At 44.1% G+C, this 16,836-nt stretch overlaps 1 protein-coding gene and 21 non-coding genes across 23 annotated transcripts; 1 reads left to right on the forward strand and 21 right to left on the reverse strand.

Annotated features, from left to right (window-relative positions):
• Positions 1-26: 26 nt before the first annotated feature.
• On the reverse strand, positions 27-145 carry LOC133438454 (5S ribosomal RNA). Its single transcript, XR_009781611.1, has one exon. It is a non-coding gene; the product is annotated as a 5S ribosomal RNA (ribosomal RNA).
• Positions 146-344: 199 nt separating this feature from the next.
• Positions 345-463, reverse strand: LOC133438478 (5S ribosomal RNA). The gene has a single exon (XR_009781634.1). It is a non-coding gene; the product is annotated as a 5S ribosomal RNA (ribosomal RNA).
• Positions 464-680: 217 nt separating this feature from the next.
• Positions 681-799, reverse strand: LOC133438420 (5S ribosomal RNA). Its single transcript, XR_009781579.1, has one exon. It is a non-coding gene; the product is annotated as a 5S ribosomal RNA (ribosomal RNA).
• A 199-nt stretch (positions 800-998) lies between these two features.
• On the reverse strand, positions 999-1,117 carry LOC133438479 (5S ribosomal RNA). Its single transcript, XR_009781635.1, has one exon. It is a non-coding gene; the product is annotated as a 5S ribosomal RNA (ribosomal RNA).
• A 217-nt stretch (positions 1,118-1,334) lies between these two features.
• Positions 1,335-1,453, reverse strand: LOC133438393 (5S ribosomal RNA). Its single transcript, XR_009781554.1, has one exon. It is a non-coding gene; the product is annotated as a 5S ribosomal RNA (ribosomal RNA).
• Positions 1,454-1,652: 199 nt separating this feature from the next.
• On the reverse strand, positions 1,653-1,771 carry LOC133438526 (5S ribosomal RNA). Its single transcript, XR_009781671.1, has one exon. It is a non-coding gene; the product is annotated as a 5S ribosomal RNA (ribosomal RNA).
• Positions 1,772-8,502: 6,731 nt separating this feature from the next.
• Positions 8,503-9,743, forward strand: LOC133438383 (uncharacterized). 2 transcript variants are annotated; one of them, XM_061717378.1, is made up of 3 exons: positions 8,503-8,638; positions 8,783-9,106; positions 9,470-9,743. In XM_061717378.1, the coding sequence occupies exons 1-3, from the start codon at positions 8,564-8,566 to the stop codon at positions 9,677-9,679; spliced, it is 609 nt and encodes a 202-aa protein (XP_061573362.1). In that variant the 5' UTR covers positions 8,503-8,563; the 3' UTR covers positions 9,680-9,743. The 2 variants fall into 2 exon arrangements, with proteins under 2 accessions (XP_061573362.1, XP_061573361.1); XM_061717377.1 differs by having other exon boundaries at positions 8,783-9,238; positions 9,470-9,741.
• A 2,308-nt stretch (positions 9,744-12,051) lies between these two features.
• Positions 12,052-12,170, reverse strand: LOC133438441 (5S ribosomal RNA). The gene has a single exon (XR_009781598.1). It is a non-coding gene; the product is annotated as a 5S ribosomal RNA (ribosomal RNA).
• Positions 12,171-12,369: 199 nt separating this feature from the next.
• On the reverse strand, positions 12,370-12,488 carry LOC133438482 (5S ribosomal RNA). The gene has a single exon (XR_009781638.1). It is a non-coding gene; the product is annotated as a 5S ribosomal RNA (ribosomal RNA).
• A 199-nt stretch (positions 12,489-12,687) lies between these two features.
• On the reverse strand, positions 12,688-12,806 carry LOC133438390 (5S ribosomal RNA). Its single transcript, XR_009781551.1, has one exon. It is a non-coding gene; the product is annotated as a 5S ribosomal RNA (ribosomal RNA).
• A 199-nt stretch (positions 12,807-13,005) lies between these two features.
• Positions 13,006-13,124, reverse strand: LOC133438403 (5S ribosomal RNA). Its single transcript, XR_009781563.1, has one exon. It is a non-coding gene; the product is annotated as a 5S ribosomal RNA (ribosomal RNA).
• A 217-nt stretch (positions 13,125-13,341) lies between these two features.
• Positions 13,342-13,460, reverse strand: LOC133438462 (5S ribosomal RNA). Its single transcript, XR_009781619.1, has one exon. It is a non-coding gene; the product is annotated as a 5S ribosomal RNA (ribosomal RNA).
• A 216-nt stretch (positions 13,461-13,676) lies between these two features.
• LOC133438539 (5S ribosomal RNA) lies at positions 13,677-13,795 on the reverse strand. Its single transcript, XR_009781684.1, has one exon. It is a non-coding gene; the product is annotated as a 5S ribosomal RNA (ribosomal RNA).
• Positions 13,796-13,994: 199 nt separating this feature from the next.
• On the reverse strand, positions 13,995-14,113 carry LOC133438527 (5S ribosomal RNA). The gene has a single exon (XR_009781672.1). It is a non-coding gene; the product is annotated as a 5S ribosomal RNA (ribosomal RNA).
• A 217-nt stretch (positions 14,114-14,330) lies between these two features.
• Positions 14,331-14,449, reverse strand: LOC133438432 (5S ribosomal RNA). Its single transcript, XR_009781590.1, has one exon. It is a non-coding gene; the product is annotated as a 5S ribosomal RNA (ribosomal RNA).
• Positions 14,450-14,649: 200 nt separating this feature from the next.
• On the reverse strand, positions 14,650-14,768 carry LOC133438430 (5S ribosomal RNA). Its single transcript, XR_009781588.1, has one exon. It is a non-coding gene; the product is annotated as a 5S ribosomal RNA (ribosomal RNA).
• Positions 14,769-14,967: 199 nt separating this feature from the next.
• Positions 14,968-15,086, reverse strand: LOC133438402 (5S ribosomal RNA). The gene has a single exon (XR_009781562.1). It is a non-coding gene; the product is annotated as a 5S ribosomal RNA (ribosomal RNA).
• Positions 15,087-15,303: 217 nt separating this feature from the next.
• Positions 15,304-15,422, reverse strand: LOC133438404 (5S ribosomal RNA). The gene has a single exon (XR_009781564.1). It is a non-coding gene; the product is annotated as a 5S ribosomal RNA (ribosomal RNA).
• Positions 15,423-15,638: 216 nt separating this feature from the next.
• On the reverse strand, positions 15,639-15,757 carry LOC133438540 (5S ribosomal RNA). The gene has a single exon (XR_009781685.1). It is a non-coding gene; the product is annotated as a 5S ribosomal RNA (ribosomal RNA).
• Positions 15,758-15,974: 217 nt separating this feature from the next.
• On the reverse strand, positions 15,975-16,093 carry LOC133438405 (5S ribosomal RNA). Its single transcript, XR_009781565.1, has one exon. It is a non-coding gene; the product is annotated as a 5S ribosomal RNA (ribosomal RNA).
• Positions 16,094-16,309: 216 nt separating this feature from the next.
• Positions 16,310-16,428, reverse strand: LOC133438541 (5S ribosomal RNA). Its single transcript, XR_009781686.1, has one exon. It is a non-coding gene; the product is annotated as a 5S ribosomal RNA (ribosomal RNA).
• A 199-nt stretch (positions 16,429-16,627) lies between these two features.
• On the reverse strand, positions 16,628-16,746 carry LOC133438528 (5S ribosomal RNA). The gene has a single exon (XR_009781673.1). It is a non-coding gene; the product is annotated as a 5S ribosomal RNA (ribosomal RNA).
• Positions 16,747-16,836: the final 90 nt, after the last annotated feature.

The following is a 16,836-nucleotide window of genomic DNA, read 5'->3' on the forward strand; positions in this document are numbered from 1 at the left end:
CGAGAGCGTTCTCTGCAGGTTGAAAAAGCTCACAGCACCTGGTATTCCCAGGCGGTCTCCCATCCAAGTACTAACCAGGCCCGACCCTGCTTAGCTTCTGAGATCAGACGAGATCGGGCGCATCCAGGCTGGTATGGCCGTAAGCAGAAGCTGCAGCTTGAAATACCTCTTATATGGAGTTGAAGATAAGTCATAGAATATAAGTCATTGATTTGTTGGTTTTATTTGTTGGAGTTAAAGTGCCTTAAAATTGGGGAAAACACTTTAGGACGTGAGCTGTCGCTGTTACCACGTTGAAATATGTGTGGTTAGATTAAGCGAGAGCGCTCTCTGCTGGTTGAAAAAGCTTACAGCACCTGGTATTCCCAGGCGGTCTCCCATCCAAGTACTAACCGGGCCAGACCCTGATTAGCTTCCGAGATCAGACGAGATCGGGCGCATCCAGGCTGGTATGGCCGTAAGCTGAAGATGCTGCTTGAAATACCTCTTATATGGAGTTGAAGATAAGTCATATAATATAAGTCATTGATTTGTTGTTGATAATAATTTAGAAGCGCTTATTTGTTGGAGTTAAAGTGCCTTAACCATGTGCAAAACACTTTAGGACCTGAGCTGTCGCTGTTACCACGTTGAAATATATGTGGGTAGATTAAGCGAGAGCGTTCTCTGCAGGTTGAAAAAGCTTACAGCACCTGGTATTCCCAGGCGGTCTCCCATCCAAGTACTAACCAGGCCCGACCCTGCTTAGCTTCTGAGATCAGACGAGATCGGGCGCATCCAGGCTGGTATGGCCGTAAGCAGAAGCTGCAGCTTGAAATACCTCTTATATGGAGTTGAAGATAAGTCATAGAATATAAGTCATTGATTTGTTGGTTTTATTTGTTGGAGTTAAAGTGCCTTAAAATTGGGGAAAACACTTTAGGACGTGAGCTGTCGCTGTTACCACGTTGAAATATGTGTGGTTAGATTAAGCGAGAGCGCTCTCTGCTGGTTGAAAAAGCTTACAGCACCTGGTATTCCCAGGCGGTCTCCCATCCAAGTACTAACCGGGCCAGACCCTGATTAGCTTCCGAGATCAGACGAGATCGGGCGCATCCAGGCTGGTATGGCCGTAAGCTGAAGATGCTGCTTGAAATACCTCTTATATGGAGTTGAAGATAAGTCATATAATATAAGTCATTGATTTGTTGGTGATAATAATTTAGAAGCGCTTATTTGTTGGAGTTAAAGTGCCTTAACCATGTGCAAAACACTTTAGGACCTGAGCTGTCGCTGTTACCACGTTGAAATTTGTGTGGGTAGATTAAGCGAGAACGCTCTCTGCTGGTTGAAAAAGCTTACAGCACCTGGTATTCCCAGGCGGTCTCCCATCCAAGTACTAACCAGGCCCGACCCTGCTTAGCTTCCGAGATCAGACGAGATCAGGCGCATCCAGGCTGGTATGGCCGTAAGCAGAAGCTGCAGCTTGAAATACCTCTTATATGGAGTTGAAGATAAGTCATAGAATATAAGTAATTGATTTGTTGGTTTTATTTGTTGGAGTTAAAGTGCCTTAACCATGTGCAAAACACTTTAGGACGTGAGCTGTCGCTGTTACCACGTTGAAATATGTGTGGTTAGATTAAGCGAGAGCGCTCTCTGCTGGTTGAAAAAGCTTACAGCACCTGGTATTCCCAGGCGGTCTCCCATCCAAGTACTAACCGGGCCCGACCCTGCTTAGCTTCCGAGATCAGACGAGATCGGGCGCATCCAGGCTGGTATGGCCGTAAGCTGAAGCTGCTGCTTGAAATACCTCTTATATGGAGTTGAAGATAAGTCATTTAATATAAGTCATTGATTTGTTGGTGATAATAATTTAGAAGCGCTTATTTGTTGGAGTTAAAGTGCCTTAACCATGTGCAAAACACTTTAGGACCTGAGCTGTCGCTGTTACCACGTTGAAATATGTGTGGGTAGATTAAGCAAGAGCGCTCTCTGCTGGTTGAAAATGCTTACAGCACCTGGTATTCCCAGGCGGTCTCCCATCCAAGTACTAACCAGGCCCGACCCTGCTTAGCTTCCGAGATCAGACGAGATCGGGCGCATCTTTTTTTTTGTCTTTTATTATGAAAATATATTTACAAAAAAAATATATTTTTGTTTACAGTATCCATTTCCAACACATTTTCCTCTCTCTGTGACATTTACACTCAGGTCCTTTTTTCAAAAGAAAAGAAAAACAACATCAGCACTCGAATTACAAAAACAAACCTGATTTGCACATAGTGGCATTTCAAAACCCAGCATCATTCGTTCAGCCATCCCACAGGGTGAAAAATCATTCCAACTATATGATCACTGTGCACAATTTTCAAAAGATGAAGTAGCCAATTTTTTTTTTTTTTTTTTTTTTTTTTTTTTTTTTTTTTTTTTATAACACACAATTTCCCAACTACACAGTCCAAAAAGAGCTACCAATTCCACACAATCCTCTTTTCTTTATCAAGGGATAGGAGATTGGCATCCTTCACATACAGTCGTTCAAAATGGTCTACCCCATGTATCAACCTGTATCGAATCTGTTTCTTCACTATGTTTTGAAAAATCGGCCATATTGCAATAACCCTTCGTTCGTAATGTGCCTTGTTTCTTCGTGCCCTTATTGCCCATCGTGCATGGCTCAACATAAATCTGCACAGCATTTCGTTTCAAATGTTACTGTATTGCCAGTTTCCAAATAAAAGAAAAAACTCCCATGAATCCCTTCCGTCCCACACCATTCCCAATTTTTCTATTAGACATTTCTTCAATAACCCAAAAAAGCCAGATAACTCAGGACAAATATCAAACATATGCATCAGCGTTTCCGGCAATAAGCCACAAACATCACAATCTCTGTCTACAGCTTTATCCAGTTGATGTAAAACCACATTAGTAAAAATTTTATTGTGTCTTATTTTGAAATCATTGTCCTCAGCCTCGATGCTGTTACCCTGTACTTTCCATTTCTCCCATATTTTCCACCCCTCTTTCTGTGGAAAGACCTTGCTCCAATACGACAAGGAGGCCGGTGATTTCGTGACGTTCACTAAAAAACGCTCGTAGATTTCCTTGCAGGAGATCAGACTGAAGCTCTTGTTTTCCCCCTCTCGCTTAATTCCCAGCTCTGGGAGTTTGCTCGTCCTATCTCTAGCTGTACCTGTTTCTATCAGCCTTCTCCATTGTTGTGGGATACTTCTCTGAATAGTCTTATAATAATTCTCTATGACCGTGTATGTTGAATTATAATCAACTTCCCTTATACTATCCACCACGGCCTGCGTCGGCAAAAAACCGGGCACAAATTCATACATTATATCTTTCAGCTGTACTAGTCCAGCTCTTATCATTTTGTTATTATACAACATTTTATTTTCTTTCTTTATATATTTATTTAAAAATATCGGCAGTTCTCTTATTAGGCTTATAGAATTCGCCCCATATTCTATATGCTCCAGGAAGCCAGCTTGTGCTTCGAGGACCTCCCTATAAAATAATGGGACTCCCGCTGTCATCGGCCTCTTCGGTTTCATAAGCAGGACAAAATCTCCTATTCCGAGCACTCGATTTAAAAAAAACTGCATAAGAACCTTCCAGCCGTAAGCCGTGTCATCGTACAGATATTTTCTGACCAATTTAATCCTGAAAGCATTTTTCTTACTTTCTATGTCTAGTAATTTTAGCCCTCCCTCTTCATATTTCCCTATTAATGTTTTTCTTGCGATTTTCCCCACCGTTGTCCCCCACAAGAAAACTGTCATAATCTCATTTAGTTTGTTTAGTGCCCATAAGGGTAGATCTATCACCGTGAGTGCATAATATATTTTAGACATTACCAAGCTATTTAATACCACCACCTTCCCATTGAGTTTCAGGTTCCTCATTCGCCAATAGCACAAAATTGCTTCTATCCTTTTAATTATACTAGTCCATGTCATGTCCCTGGCCGTTTCACTGTTTACCCCAATGTATGTACCCAATATTTTGATATGTTCTGCTTGTAATTGTACCGGTAATTCATTTTGCGGCGGCCCCTTCATATTGATGAACATGATTTCTGATTTATCTGGATTTATTTTAGCTCCTGAGGCTCTACCATATCGTTCTACCAAGTTTATTATTCTATGTACACTATTTATGTCTTTAATCAGTAACGTGGTATCATCAGCAAACTGTTGTATGGTGCACATCTCCCCTCCAGGTAATTCTATACCTTTTATTTCTGAATCTTTTTTAATAAGGACACCCAGTGTTTCCACGATTATTGTATACAAAATTGAGGACAGTGGACATCCCTGTCTCACCGACCTTCGAAGCGGAAAAGGATCGGTAACCACCCCGTTACACTTCACACTGCCAGTGGCGTTGGCGTACATTAACCTAATCCACCCGAGAAAACGCGCTCCAAATCCCACCCTCTCCAAAACTTTGAACATAAATTTGTGTTCGACTCTATCAAAGGCTTTGTTGAAGTCCAGTGAGACCAGAATGCCCTCTTTGCTGGTAGTTTTCAAAAATTCTACTGTGTCTCTGACAGTATTCAAAATATCTGAAACTTCCCTTCCCGGCACACTATAAGCCTGAGAGGGCTCTACGATAGTGTGCACGACCTGTTTTATTCTGTTTGCTAGTACTTTCATCAATATTTTGTAATCCGTGTTTAGTAGTGTTATAGGCCTATAATTGGCTAGATTTCGTTTATCCCCTTTCTTATATATGATCGTTATGATCCCTCTTGCCATAGATGCCGGCACGGATTGTGTTAATTCTATTGTTCTGTATAAATTTAACAATATTGGTTTCAATATATCACTGAATTGTTTATAAAAATTCGCTGTTAGTCCATCACTACCTGGACTTTTATTTAGTACTAATTGTTTTATTGCCAAATCAATATCCTCTTCCTTCATCTCCTGGTCGCACATGAGTGTGTCTTCTTCAGCTAACTTCATCTCACATTTTGCCAGGATCTCCTCTGTTATCCCATCATCTGTCCCCTCTGTTTCAAAAAGATGGGTATAATAATTCTGGACTGTCTCTAAGATCTCTACAAAGTCAGCTGTTGTCTCTCCCTTTTCATTTATCACTTCCGCTATGTAGCATTTGTTTTGCCTTCTTTTTTCCAAGTTCAGGAAGAAGGCGGTATTTTTTTCTCCTTCCACCGCATACTGCGCTTTGCTCCTTAATATAGCCCCTTCGCATTTCAACCTCTCCAACTCTTTTAACTCGGTATGCAATCTTATTAACTTATTCCCCTCCGAGCCTTTCTGTCTCTCAACCTTTTCGATTTCTGCTCTTAGCATTCTTTCTTTCTTCTGTTGTCTCGCCCGAAACCTTTTCGCATATTGTATGGATTTCCCTTTTATTTTTGTCTTCAAGTCCTCCCAGCCTTGTATTATATTCTTTTCAAAACCCGGTTGTGAGCTTACGCTCAAAATTAGTTGCCTAATGGCTCTATTATAATTCACATCGTACAAGAGATGTGCATTTAAGTGCCATGTCCCCCCTCCCCTTTTCTCTTCCTGTTCCCCCATTTCTAATGATAGTATGGCGTGATCGCTTAAGTGTATCCATTTATAATCCACATTATTAAATAATCGTATATGCGATGTCTTCGTGAAGCACAAATCAATTCTGGTTCGTTTTAGAACCCCTTGAACCACTTGCGCCCTTGAATATTGCCTCTTATCAGGATTTTTCACTCTCCATACGTCGCACCAGTTGTTAACCATCATAAAGTCATTTAGAACCTTTCTTGAGGCATCTTGTCTCCATACACAACTTTCGTTTATATCCAGATGACACAATTTCACATTAAAATCTCCTATTATAACATCACACTTTTCGGCTATTTTATAAAATTTCCTAAAGAAGGCTGTGCGATCGCCTTCTGTATTCGGTGCATAGACATTTAAAATATTATAATTCACATCCTGAGCTACACAATCTATATTACAGTTTTTCACAATTGTTAACACACAAAAAACGAAAACTTGGCACAATTTGCACAACCATCACTTTAAGTACCTAATCAATCAACACAATTTACACTACATCACACTCCCTTATCTGCATTAGACTCTGACTTTCCTTCTTTACACTCTGTTGTCAATTTCACACAACCTTGTTGTCAAAACACTACACACAGTGTTTAGTTGTTGGACACACTTATCACATCAAATCTCAAAGCATCAACCTACAACACACCTTGTTGTCAAAACACTACACTCAGTGTTCAGTCGTTGCACACACTTCTCACATAAAATCACAAAGCATCAATCTACAACACACACATAGTCAAATCTCAAAACATCCACGTCTGGTGAGCCATTTGCAATCAGGACTGCACTATCAAAGGGCCTTGAGAGCAATGTTTTGTTTGGTGAACAATGGAGAACCAGAGAAGAAGAGGGTTGAGAGTGAGAGGAGGACGACATAGAGGAGTAGGTAGACAGAGAGAAGGAGGCGGAGGACAAGGAGAAGATCAAGGTGGAGGAGGAGGGAGAGGAAGAGGAAGAGGAGAAGAACAAGGTGGAGGAGGAGGTGGAGGAGGAGGGGGAGGAGGAGGGGGAGGGAGAGGAAGAGGAGGAGGAGGGAGAGGAAGAGGAGAAAGAAGAAGAAGAACAGTAATATCTGATGAGATCCGTGCAACGGTAGTTGACCATGTTCTGAATCATGGGTTGACCATGAGCGAGGCTGGCCAGAGGGTCCAGCCCAATCTCAGCCGCTTCACAGTTGCTGGCATAATACAGTTTTTTCTGAAAGCTTAGGCGCTAATTTTGTTCTTGTAGCACAATTTCTAAAACTATTAACACACATGGCAAAACCACTCACTGAGTTAGCCAAACTAAAAGCACAAATACTGCTTTGCACTCAGTTTGTAATTTTGTAACACACACTTTGCAAAACTGTAGGCACAATTCACTGCTTACACTCAATTGCCAAATTTCCAAAACACTCCTAGCAAAATTATACACATGTATGGCTATTATTTACACTATTTTGCCAACTGTCTGGCACACTTTCACATGTGAAAACAATTTTAGAGAATTAGTTCACTTTGCAATCAGCGTAAGCACTATAAATAAGCCACAGGTAAGCTGTCTGTGTGGAGTACAATGGAAGGAGCAAGAAGAGTATGGGATTGGCCCTAAGAATCAGAGGAGGCCGAGGAAGAGGACGTGGAGGTGAAGGAATTGGAGGAAGAGGACATGGAGGTGAAGAAGCAAGAGGGAGAGGACGTGGAGGTGAAGGAGTTGGAGGAAGAGGGCGTGGAGGTGAAGAAGCAAGAGGTTTAGAGGAAGTTAGAGGAAGAGGACAAGGAGGAGCAAGAGGAGGACGAGGAGGGGGAAGAGGAAGGGCCAGAGCAGACCCGATATGTCATCATATGGGACAATGTTAGTTTCCATAGGGCTGCTTTGGTCCACAACTGGTTTACTGATCACCCACTCTTCATGGCACTCAACCTCCCCCCATACTCTCCATTCTTACTGTAAATCTGATTGGCATCAGGCATCATGTCAGGCCTGGATACGGCATGCAAGGAGGTATTTTCCCCGGTGCCTTGGACTGGAGGACATCGCATGCCATGTGGATGAGATTTTGTAGCCGGACCCAGAGAGACGGCATGATGTAGGCTGATTGTCTTTTTTTTGTGAATGTATTATTTTGTGTTCTGTGCTGTGTCTTTGTTTTGATGAGTGTGAATAAACACCAATACTTGAAGTTTGGATCCCTGTGTGTTTACAGAACTATGACAAAAGTATGACCTCAAACTGACCTAGCCACCTTGTGCACAGAAAAAGAAAAAAGCCAGATGTGTTTTGTATTCATACCATCAGTGTGTAGTTGGCACATTATGTGCTTAGTAAATGATGGCATGTGTTTACTGTCTGATATGAAAACACCATTTTTACTAAGGTGTGAAGAGTTAATCAAGCTGTGTTTGCTTTTGCAAGAGAACTATAACGTTTTGATAATTTGGTGAAAGGTTTTCTCATTAGTGTGTAGAGTTTAGCAAAAATAGCCAATGTTGCAAAAAATGTACTTAAGGATTCAGAAAAAACTGTAAGAACATTCAGGCTGGAGAACAGGTACAAAATCTATTTATCTATATCTTGTGTACTATATACTGTAATACTACATTCAATAGAATACAGTGTGCTCACAGTAATTTTGAGGGGCGCTAGCTCCTCCTATGCCCAGCTTTGTTGATCTCTGTGAACACAAACTGGCTTGTGATTGACTTGTCACCTCATAGAGATGATTTGATTAGCTATAAATGTGATGTATGATGATAAGAGCATAGCTCACTTCACACATGTGATTTTTTTGCAGGACTGAAAGGGAACCACACCGTGGGGGCAGAAGACAAATGTTCACTCCCGAACAGGAGATTGCAATAGTTAACATTGTTCGTGAGAACAATACTATCACACTCCGACAAATAAAGACCCGGATCCTGGCTGACCACGGCACATTCAGAAATATCAACACCGTCAGCCTCTCCACAATAGACCGGGTTCTACAGAGAAATGCAATCAGCATGAAACAGGCTTACAGGGTCCCATTTGAGCGGAACACAGACCGCACAAAGGAGTTGCGACGACAGTTTGTACTGGTAAGTCCCATACATTCAGCACTGATGCATGCATGTATTGTACCTGTAATCTAATATTTTCCTTTTCAACAGTGTCTCACTGTAGCCCACTGTGTTGACCTCTCTGTGTCCATACTGTAACTTGCATTCTCATGTCTGTTTCAGAGGATCCAAGAGCTTGATACAGCCAATGAAATATATGAGTACATTTACATGGACGAGGCTGGCTTCAACCTAGTGAAGAGGAGGCGCAGGGCCCGAAATATCATTGGCCAGCGGGCCATTGTTGAGGTCCCCGGCCAGCGTGGTGGGAACATCACAATGTGTGCAGCCATGAACCACCATGGCATCGTACACCGCCACGCCCACCTAGGGGCCTATAACACTGACCTCCTCCTTGCCTTCCTGGATGGCCTGCACAACCTTCTGGTACCACCTGACCACGTATATGACCAACAGAGGGTACATTTTGTCGTCATCTGGGACAATGTAAGCTTCCACCGGGCTGCTCGAGTGCAGGAATGGTTCCAGGACCACCAAAATGTTTCCGTTCTATACCTTCCACCTTATTCTCCTTTCCTGAACCCCATCGAGGAGTTCTTTTCAGCTTGGAGGTGGAAGGTATTTTATTTTTTTTTATTTTTTTTTACCTTACTTTTATCCAGTTTTTCTCCTTACCTTGTGCAACGCTGCTACTGTGTACTGTTCATCGTGCTTCTAATGTGTATTGTTGTGTGTTTATTCTATGTATTTTCTGTGTGTGTGTGCACTTGTGCACTTGTAACCTTTTGCGCAAGACAATTTTCCCCTCGTGGGACAATAAAAGTATATCTCATCATCTCATCATCTCAGGTATACGAACGGAACACACAGACCAGGGTCACACTGCTCCAGGCCATGGAGGAGGCTTGTGCCGATGTAAGTCCTGAGTCCTGTCAGGGCTTTATGCGCCACTCAAGGCGTTTTTTCCAACGCTGCCTGGACAGGGAGGACATTGCTGTGGATGTGGATGAGGCCCTCTGGCCAGATAGAAACCAGAGGCATGATGGAGGGGGGGTTTGAGCAGGCCAGTTCACAGTACATTTACGTCCAAAAATGTATAAAAGAAAAATAAATAAAACATTTTTTGGCTGCATATGTTTGTGCTGTTTTATGTTTGACTATGACAAAAGTAGGCCTACACAGTAATCTTCCAAAAAGATAAATTGATTATTCTCAATAGTCATTGACATCCATGTGTGTTCCATTTCTATGATTGTGTTTTCAGTTTTGCACTTCATTGTGCTGTGAATGCTTGGTGTGTGTGCAGTAAATGCTTAGTTGTGTGTACCAAATGAATGGTATGTGTGTATCATTTGAAAATATGGCTGTGTGTACCAAATGAAAACATGAGCTCCATTTTGGGAACAGTTAAGAGATTTGATGGAAAAGAGTCTTCCTGGAGAAGAAGTGACAGGGTTTAGCATTTTGTGTGTGATGTTTTCAGTTTTGTGTGTGCAGTTTTGAGAATGCCGTTAGGTTGTGAAAAACGTGTGTTAGCAATTGTGAAAAACTGTAATCCATCTTCCTTCTACATCTTTAGCCCTCATCGTGGCCTTAATTCCACTGTCCCTTTTACACAAAATCGCCACTATTGGCATTAACACCATGATAAGGAGGAGAAACGGACCATCACCGCTGGATATTAGAAGTTTCCTCATTGTGCATACGTTTCTTCTGTGCTCGCCCTTTTCTCGTACCTGATCTTTTCCTCGATATCCCCCTCGCTCCGTTTCCGGTCTCCACGTCCTCCGTCTCAGCAGGATTCTCACCACCCCGCCTGGTGACTCTCTGCTGCGCACAAGGAAGCGACCCCCCGCTGCTTTGTCCTTCACCCCAATCTTGTCCGCCTCGTTCCTCCTCATCTCCACTGCTCCCCTCCTTTGCATCCTCTGCGACATCTCCTCCCTCGTCACTCCCTGCTTCCTCCATCGATTCCTCCACCGCTTCCTCCTCCATGTCCCCCACCAGGCTCTCAACCTCTCCTTCTCCGTCTTCCTCCTCCTCCTCTTCCTCCGCCGCCTCCTTCTTTTCTGCCTCGCTCTCCTCCACCAACTCCTCCGTCTCCTCCTTCTCCTCCTTCTCCTCCTGCTCTCCGCCGGTTCGTTCCGTCATGCGTGCACATTCTCTTGCATAGTGTCCTTGTTTGTTACATTTGTAACACAGGAACTCAGGACATTCCCGCAGAATGTGCCCCTGCTGTAGGCACAGTCTGCACACCCTCATTTGGTTGTTATGGATGATCCTGAAATACTCCGGACCCTCGAGCGTGTCAAATTTCGTGCTATACGGCAGAGCCGCCACCGACTCTGGGAACCTGACTTTCAGGAACCTGGTGCCGTCGAATATGTCCGTGCCAGGCCATTTTCTCTTCTTGATTGGTGAGACCGGCTCTACTCCCCAATGTGCCAGCTTTGTGAAAATCTGCTCATCAGTGATATAAATAGGAAGACTTAAAAATGAGACCACTCTCGTGTCCTTCATTATTTCAGAGGCGATCACTCGCGAATCTCTTATCTTGAAACCATCTAACAGTCTGTTTTTCCCGTGCGGGTTGCCCATTGTTAGTTCCCACTTTCTGTCCGCCTTTACTCGGCAGCCAACGACACGACCGCATGTAACACTCACAGCTTTCAAGAGTTCCATGAGGGAGATGGCATCATCTCCCTCTATCTCCACATTTACTACAAGTTTTTTCTGGTCTTCCGCTTGATCCCAACATTCTTTTGCAGCTCTCGGCTCCGCCACCCTTGCTGCCGTCTCCTCCTCTGCCCCCTTCCACACCGCTCCGCTGTGTTGTCCTCCCGTCCTCCTTTTCTCCACTTTCTCTGCCTCGGGCCCCTCTCCCGCTCTCTTCTCTTTCTCTCCGGCTCCGACCATTGCGCGGGCCATCTTTTGCCTTGGGATCCCCTCCGACTCGATTTTGTCCGTCATAGCTGAGCTCATGTCCAGTCCGTTATCCACCTTCATCACCGAGTAATCCGTTTTAGTTTTTTTATACTCCCTTGGAGTAGCCCCCCTGCAGCAACTGCTGCCGGGGGAGGTGTTGTTGTTCTCCACTTCTCTGAGCCTTTTTCGTTTGTTTTCCAATCTGAACTTTGTCTCTCCTTCATCCACCATGAACCAAACTGCCACGTCACTCTTCCTGCACAAACAGGAAGTCAGAGGGCGTGGCCAGGCTGGTATGGCCGTAAGCAGAAGCTGCAGTTGGAAATACCTCTTATATGGAGTTGAAGATAAGTCATAGAATATAAGTCATTGATTTGTTGGTTTTATTTGTTGGAGTTAAAGTGCCTTAACCATGTGCAAAACACTTTAGGACGTGAGCTGTCGCTGTTACCACGTTGAAATATGTGTGGGTAGATTAAGCGAGAGCGTTCTCTGCTGGTTGAAAAAGCTTACAGCACCTGGTATTTCCAGGCGGTCTCCCATCCAAGTACTAACCAGGCCCAACCCTGCTTGGCTTCCGAGATCAGACGAGATCGGGCGCATCCAGGCTGGTATGGCCGTAAGCAGAAGCTGCAGCTTGAAATACCTCTTATATGGAGTTGAAGATAAGTCATAGAATATAAGTCATTGATTTGTTGGTTTTATTTGTTGGAGTTAAAGTGCCTTAACCATGTGCAAAACACTTTAGGACGTGAGCTGTCGCTGTTACCACGTTGAAATATGTGTGGGTAGATTAAGCGAGAGCGTTCTCTGCTGGTTGAAAAAGCTTACAGCACCTGCTATTCCCAGGCGGTCTCCCATCCAAGTGCTAACCAGGCCCGACCCTGCTTAGCTTCCGAGATCAGACGAGATCGGGCGCATCCAGGCTGGTATGGCCGTAAGCAGAAGGTGCAGCTTGAAATACCTCTTATATGGAGTTGAAGATAAGTCATAGAATATAAGTCATTGATTTGTTGGTTTTATTTGTTGGAGTTAAAGTGCCTTAACCATGTGCAAAACACTTTAGGACGTGAGCTGTCGCTGTTACCACGTTGAAATATGTGTGGGTAGATTAAGCGAGAGCGTTCTCTGCTGGTTGAAAAAGCTTACAGCACCTGGTATTCCCAGGCGGTCTCCCATCCAAGTACTAACCAGGCCCGACCCTGCTTAGCTTCCGAGATCAGACGAGATCGGGCGCATCCAGGCTGGTATGGCCGTAAGCAGAAGCTGCAGCTTGAAATACCTCTGATATGGAGTTGAAGATAAGTCATAGAATATAAGTCATTGATTTGTTGGTTTTATTTGTTGGAGTTAAAGTGCCTTAACCATGTGCAAAACACTTTAGGACGTGAGCTGTCGCTGTTACCACGTTGAAATATGTGTGGGTAGATTAAGCGAGAGCGCTCTCTGCTGGTTGAAAAAGCTTACAGCACCTGGTACTCCCAGGCGGTCTCCCATCCAAGTACTAACCAGGCCCGACCCTGCTTAGCTACCGAGATCAGACGAGATCGGGCGCATCCAGGCTGGTATGGCCGTAAGCTGAAGCTGCAGATTGAAATACCTCTTATATGGAGTTGAAGATAAGTCATATAATATAAGTCATTGATTTGTTGGTGATAATAATTTAGAAGCGCTTATTTGTTGGAGTTAAAGTGCCTTAACCATGTGCAAAACACTTTAGGACGTGAGCTGTCGCCCTTACCACGTTGAAATATGTGTGGGTAGATTAAGCGAGACCGCTCTCTGCTGGTTGAAAAAGCTTACAGCACCTGGTATTCCCAGGCGGTCTCCTATCCAAGTACTAACCAGGCCCGACCCTGCTTAGCTTCCAAGATCAGACGAGATCGGGCGCATCCAGGCTGGTATGGCCGTAAGCTGAAGCTGCAGCTTGAAATACCTCTTATATGGAGTTGAAGATAAGTCATACAAAAAAGTCATTGATTTGTTGGTGATAATAATTTAGAAGCGCATATTTGTTGGAGTTAAAGTGCCTTAACCATGTGCAAAACACTTTAGGACGTGAGCTGTCGCTGTTACCACGTTGAAATATGTGTGGGTAGATTAAGCGAGAGCGCTCTCTGCTGGTTGAAAAAGCTTACAGCACCTGGTATTCCCAGGCGGTCTCCCATCCAAGTACTAACCAGGCCCGACCCTGCTTAGCTACCGAGATCAGACGAGATCGGGCGCATCCAGGCTGGTATGGCCGTAAGCAGAAGCTGCAGCTTGAAATACCTCTTATATGGAGTTGAAGATAAGTCATAGAATATAAGTCATTGATTTGTTGGTTTTATTTGTTGGAGTTAAAGTGCCTTAACCATGTGCAAAACACTTCAGGACGTGAGCTGTCACTGTTACCACGTTGAAATATGTGTGGGTAGATTAAGCGAGAGCGCTCTCTGCTGGTTGAAAATGCTTACAGCACCTGGTATTCCCAGGCGGTCTCCCATCCAAGTACTAACCAGGCCCGACCCTGCTTAGCTTCCGAGATCAGACGAGATCGGGCGCATCCAGGCTGGTATGGCCGTAAGCAGAAGCTGCTGCTTGAAATACCTCTTATATGGAGTTGAAGATAAGTCATATAATATAAGTCATTGATTTGTTGGTGATAATAATTTAGAAGCGCTTATTTGTTGGAGTTAAAGTGCCTTAACCATGTGAAAAACACTTTTGGACGTGAGCTGTCGCTATTACCACGTTGAAATATGTGTGGGTAGATTAAGCGAGAGCGCTCTCTGCTGGTTGAAAATGCTTACAGCACCTGGTATTCCCAGGCGGTCTCCCATCCAAGTACTAACCAGGCCCGACCCTGCTTAGCTTCCGAGATCAGACGAGATCGGGCTCATCCAGGCTGGTATGGCCGTAAGCAGAAGCTGCAGCTTGAAATACCTCTTATATGGAGTTGAAGATAAGTCATAGAATATAAGTCATTGATTTTGTTGGTTTTATTTGTTGGAGTTAAAGTGCCTTAACCATGTGCAAAACACTTTAGGACGTGAGCTGTCGCTGTTACCACGTTGAAATATGTGTGGGTAGATTAAGCGAGAGCGTTCTCTGCTGGTTGAAAAAGCTTACAGCACCTGGTATTCCCAGGCGGTCTCCCATTCAAGTACTAACCAGGCCCGACCCTGATTAGCTTCCGAGATCAGACGAGATCGGGCGCATCCAGGCTGGTATGGCCGTAAGCAGAAGCTGCAGCTTGAAATACCTCTGATATGGAGTTGAAGATAAGTCATAGAATATAAGTCATTGTTTTGTTGGTTTTATTTGTTGGAGTTAAAGTGCCTTAACCATGTGCAAAACACTTTAGGACGTGAGCTGTTGCTGTTACCACGTTGAAATATGTGTGGGTAGATTAAGCGAGAGCGTTCTCTGCTGGTTGAAAAAGCTTACAGCACCTGGTATTCCCAGGCGGTCTCCCATCCAAGTACTAACCAGGCCCGACCCTGCTTAGCTTCCGAGATCAGACGAGATCGGGCGCATCCAGGCTGGTATGGCCGTAAGCTGAAGCTGCAGATTGAAATACCTCTTATATGGAGTTGAAGATAAGTCATATAATATAAGTCATTGATTTGTTGGTGATAATAATTTAGAAGCGCTTATTTGTTGGAGTTAAAGTGCCTTAACCATGTGCAAAACACTTTAGGACGTGAGCTGTCGCCCTTACCACGTTGAAATATGTGTGGGTAGATTAAGCGAGACCGCTCTCTGCTGGTTGAAAAAGCTTACAGCACCTGGTATTCCCAGGCGGTCTCCCATCCAAGTACTAACCAGGCCCGACCCTGCTTAGCTTCCAAGATCAGACGAGATCGGGCGCATCCAGGCTGGTATGGCCGTAAGCTGAAGCTGCAGCTTGAAATACCTCTTATATGGAGTTGAAGATAAGTCATACAAAAAAGTCATTGATTTGTTGGTGATAATAATTTAGAAGCGCATATTTGTTGGAGTTAAAGTGCCTTAACCATGTGCAAAACACTTTAGGACGTGAGCTGTCGCTGTTACCACGTTGAAATATGTGTGGGTAGATTAAGCGAGAGCGCTCTCTGCTGGTTGAAAAAGCTTACAGCACCTGGTATTCCCAGGCGGTCTCCCATCCAAGTACTAACCAGGCCCGACCCTGCTTAGCTACCGAGATCAGACGAGATCGGGCGCATCCAGGCTGGTATGGCCGTAAGCTGAAGCTGCAGATTGAAATACCTCTTATATGGAGTTGAAGATAAGTCATATAATATAAGTCATTGATTTGTTGGTGATAATAATTTAGAAGCGCTTATTTGTTGGAGTTAAAGTGCCTTAACCATGTGCAAAACACTTTAGGACGTGAGCTGTCGCCCTTACCACGTTGAAATATGTGTGGGTAGATTAAGGGAGACCGCTCTCTGCTGGTTGAAAAAGCTTACAGCACCTGGTATTCCCAGGCGGTCTCCCATCCAAGTACTAACCAGGCCCGACCCTGCTTAGCTTCCAAGATCAGACGAGATCGGGCGCATCCAGGCTGGTATGGCCGTAAGCTGAAGCTGCAGCTTGAAATACCTCTTATATGGAGTTGAAGATAAGTCATACAAAAAAGTCATTGATTTGTTGGTGATAATAATTTAGAAGCGCATATTTGTTGGAGTTAAAGTGCCTTAACCATGTGCAAAACACTTTAGGACGTGAGCTGTCGCTGTTACCACGTTGAAATATGTGTGGGTAGATTAAGCGAGAGCGCTCTCTGCTGGTTGAAAAAGCTTACAGCACCTGGTATTCCCAGGCGGTCTCCCATCCAAGTACTAACCAGGCCCGACCCTGCTTAGCTACCGAGATCAGACGAGATCGGGCGCATCCAGGCTGGTATGGCCGTAAGCAGAAGCTGCAGCTTGAAATACCTCTTATATGGAGTTGAAGATAAGTCATAGAATATAAGTCATTGATTTGTTGGTTTTATTTGTTGGAGTTAAAGTGCCTTAACCATGTGCAAAACACTTCAGGACGTGAGCTGTCACTGTTACCACGTTGAAATATGTGTAGGTAGATTAAGCGAGAGCGCTCTCTGCTGGTTGAAAATGCTTACAGCACCTGGTATTCCCAGGCGGTCTCCCATCCAAGTACTAACCAGGCCCGACCCTGCTTAGCTTCCGAGATCAGACGAGATCGGGCGCATCCAGGCTGGTATGGCCGTAAGCAGAAGCTGCTGCTTGAAATACCTCTTATATGGAGTTGAAGATAAGTCATATAATATAAGTCATTGATTTGTTGGTGATAATAATTTAGAA

This window comes from Cololabis saira, unplaced genomic scaffold (assembly GCF_033807715.1).
Source record: "Cololabis saira isolate AMF1-May2022 unplaced genomic scaffold, fColSai1.1 scf106, whole genome shotgun sequence".
Classification (NCBI taxonomy): Eukaryota; Metazoa; Chordata; class Actinopteri; order Beloniformes; family Belonidae; genus Cololabis; species Cololabis saira.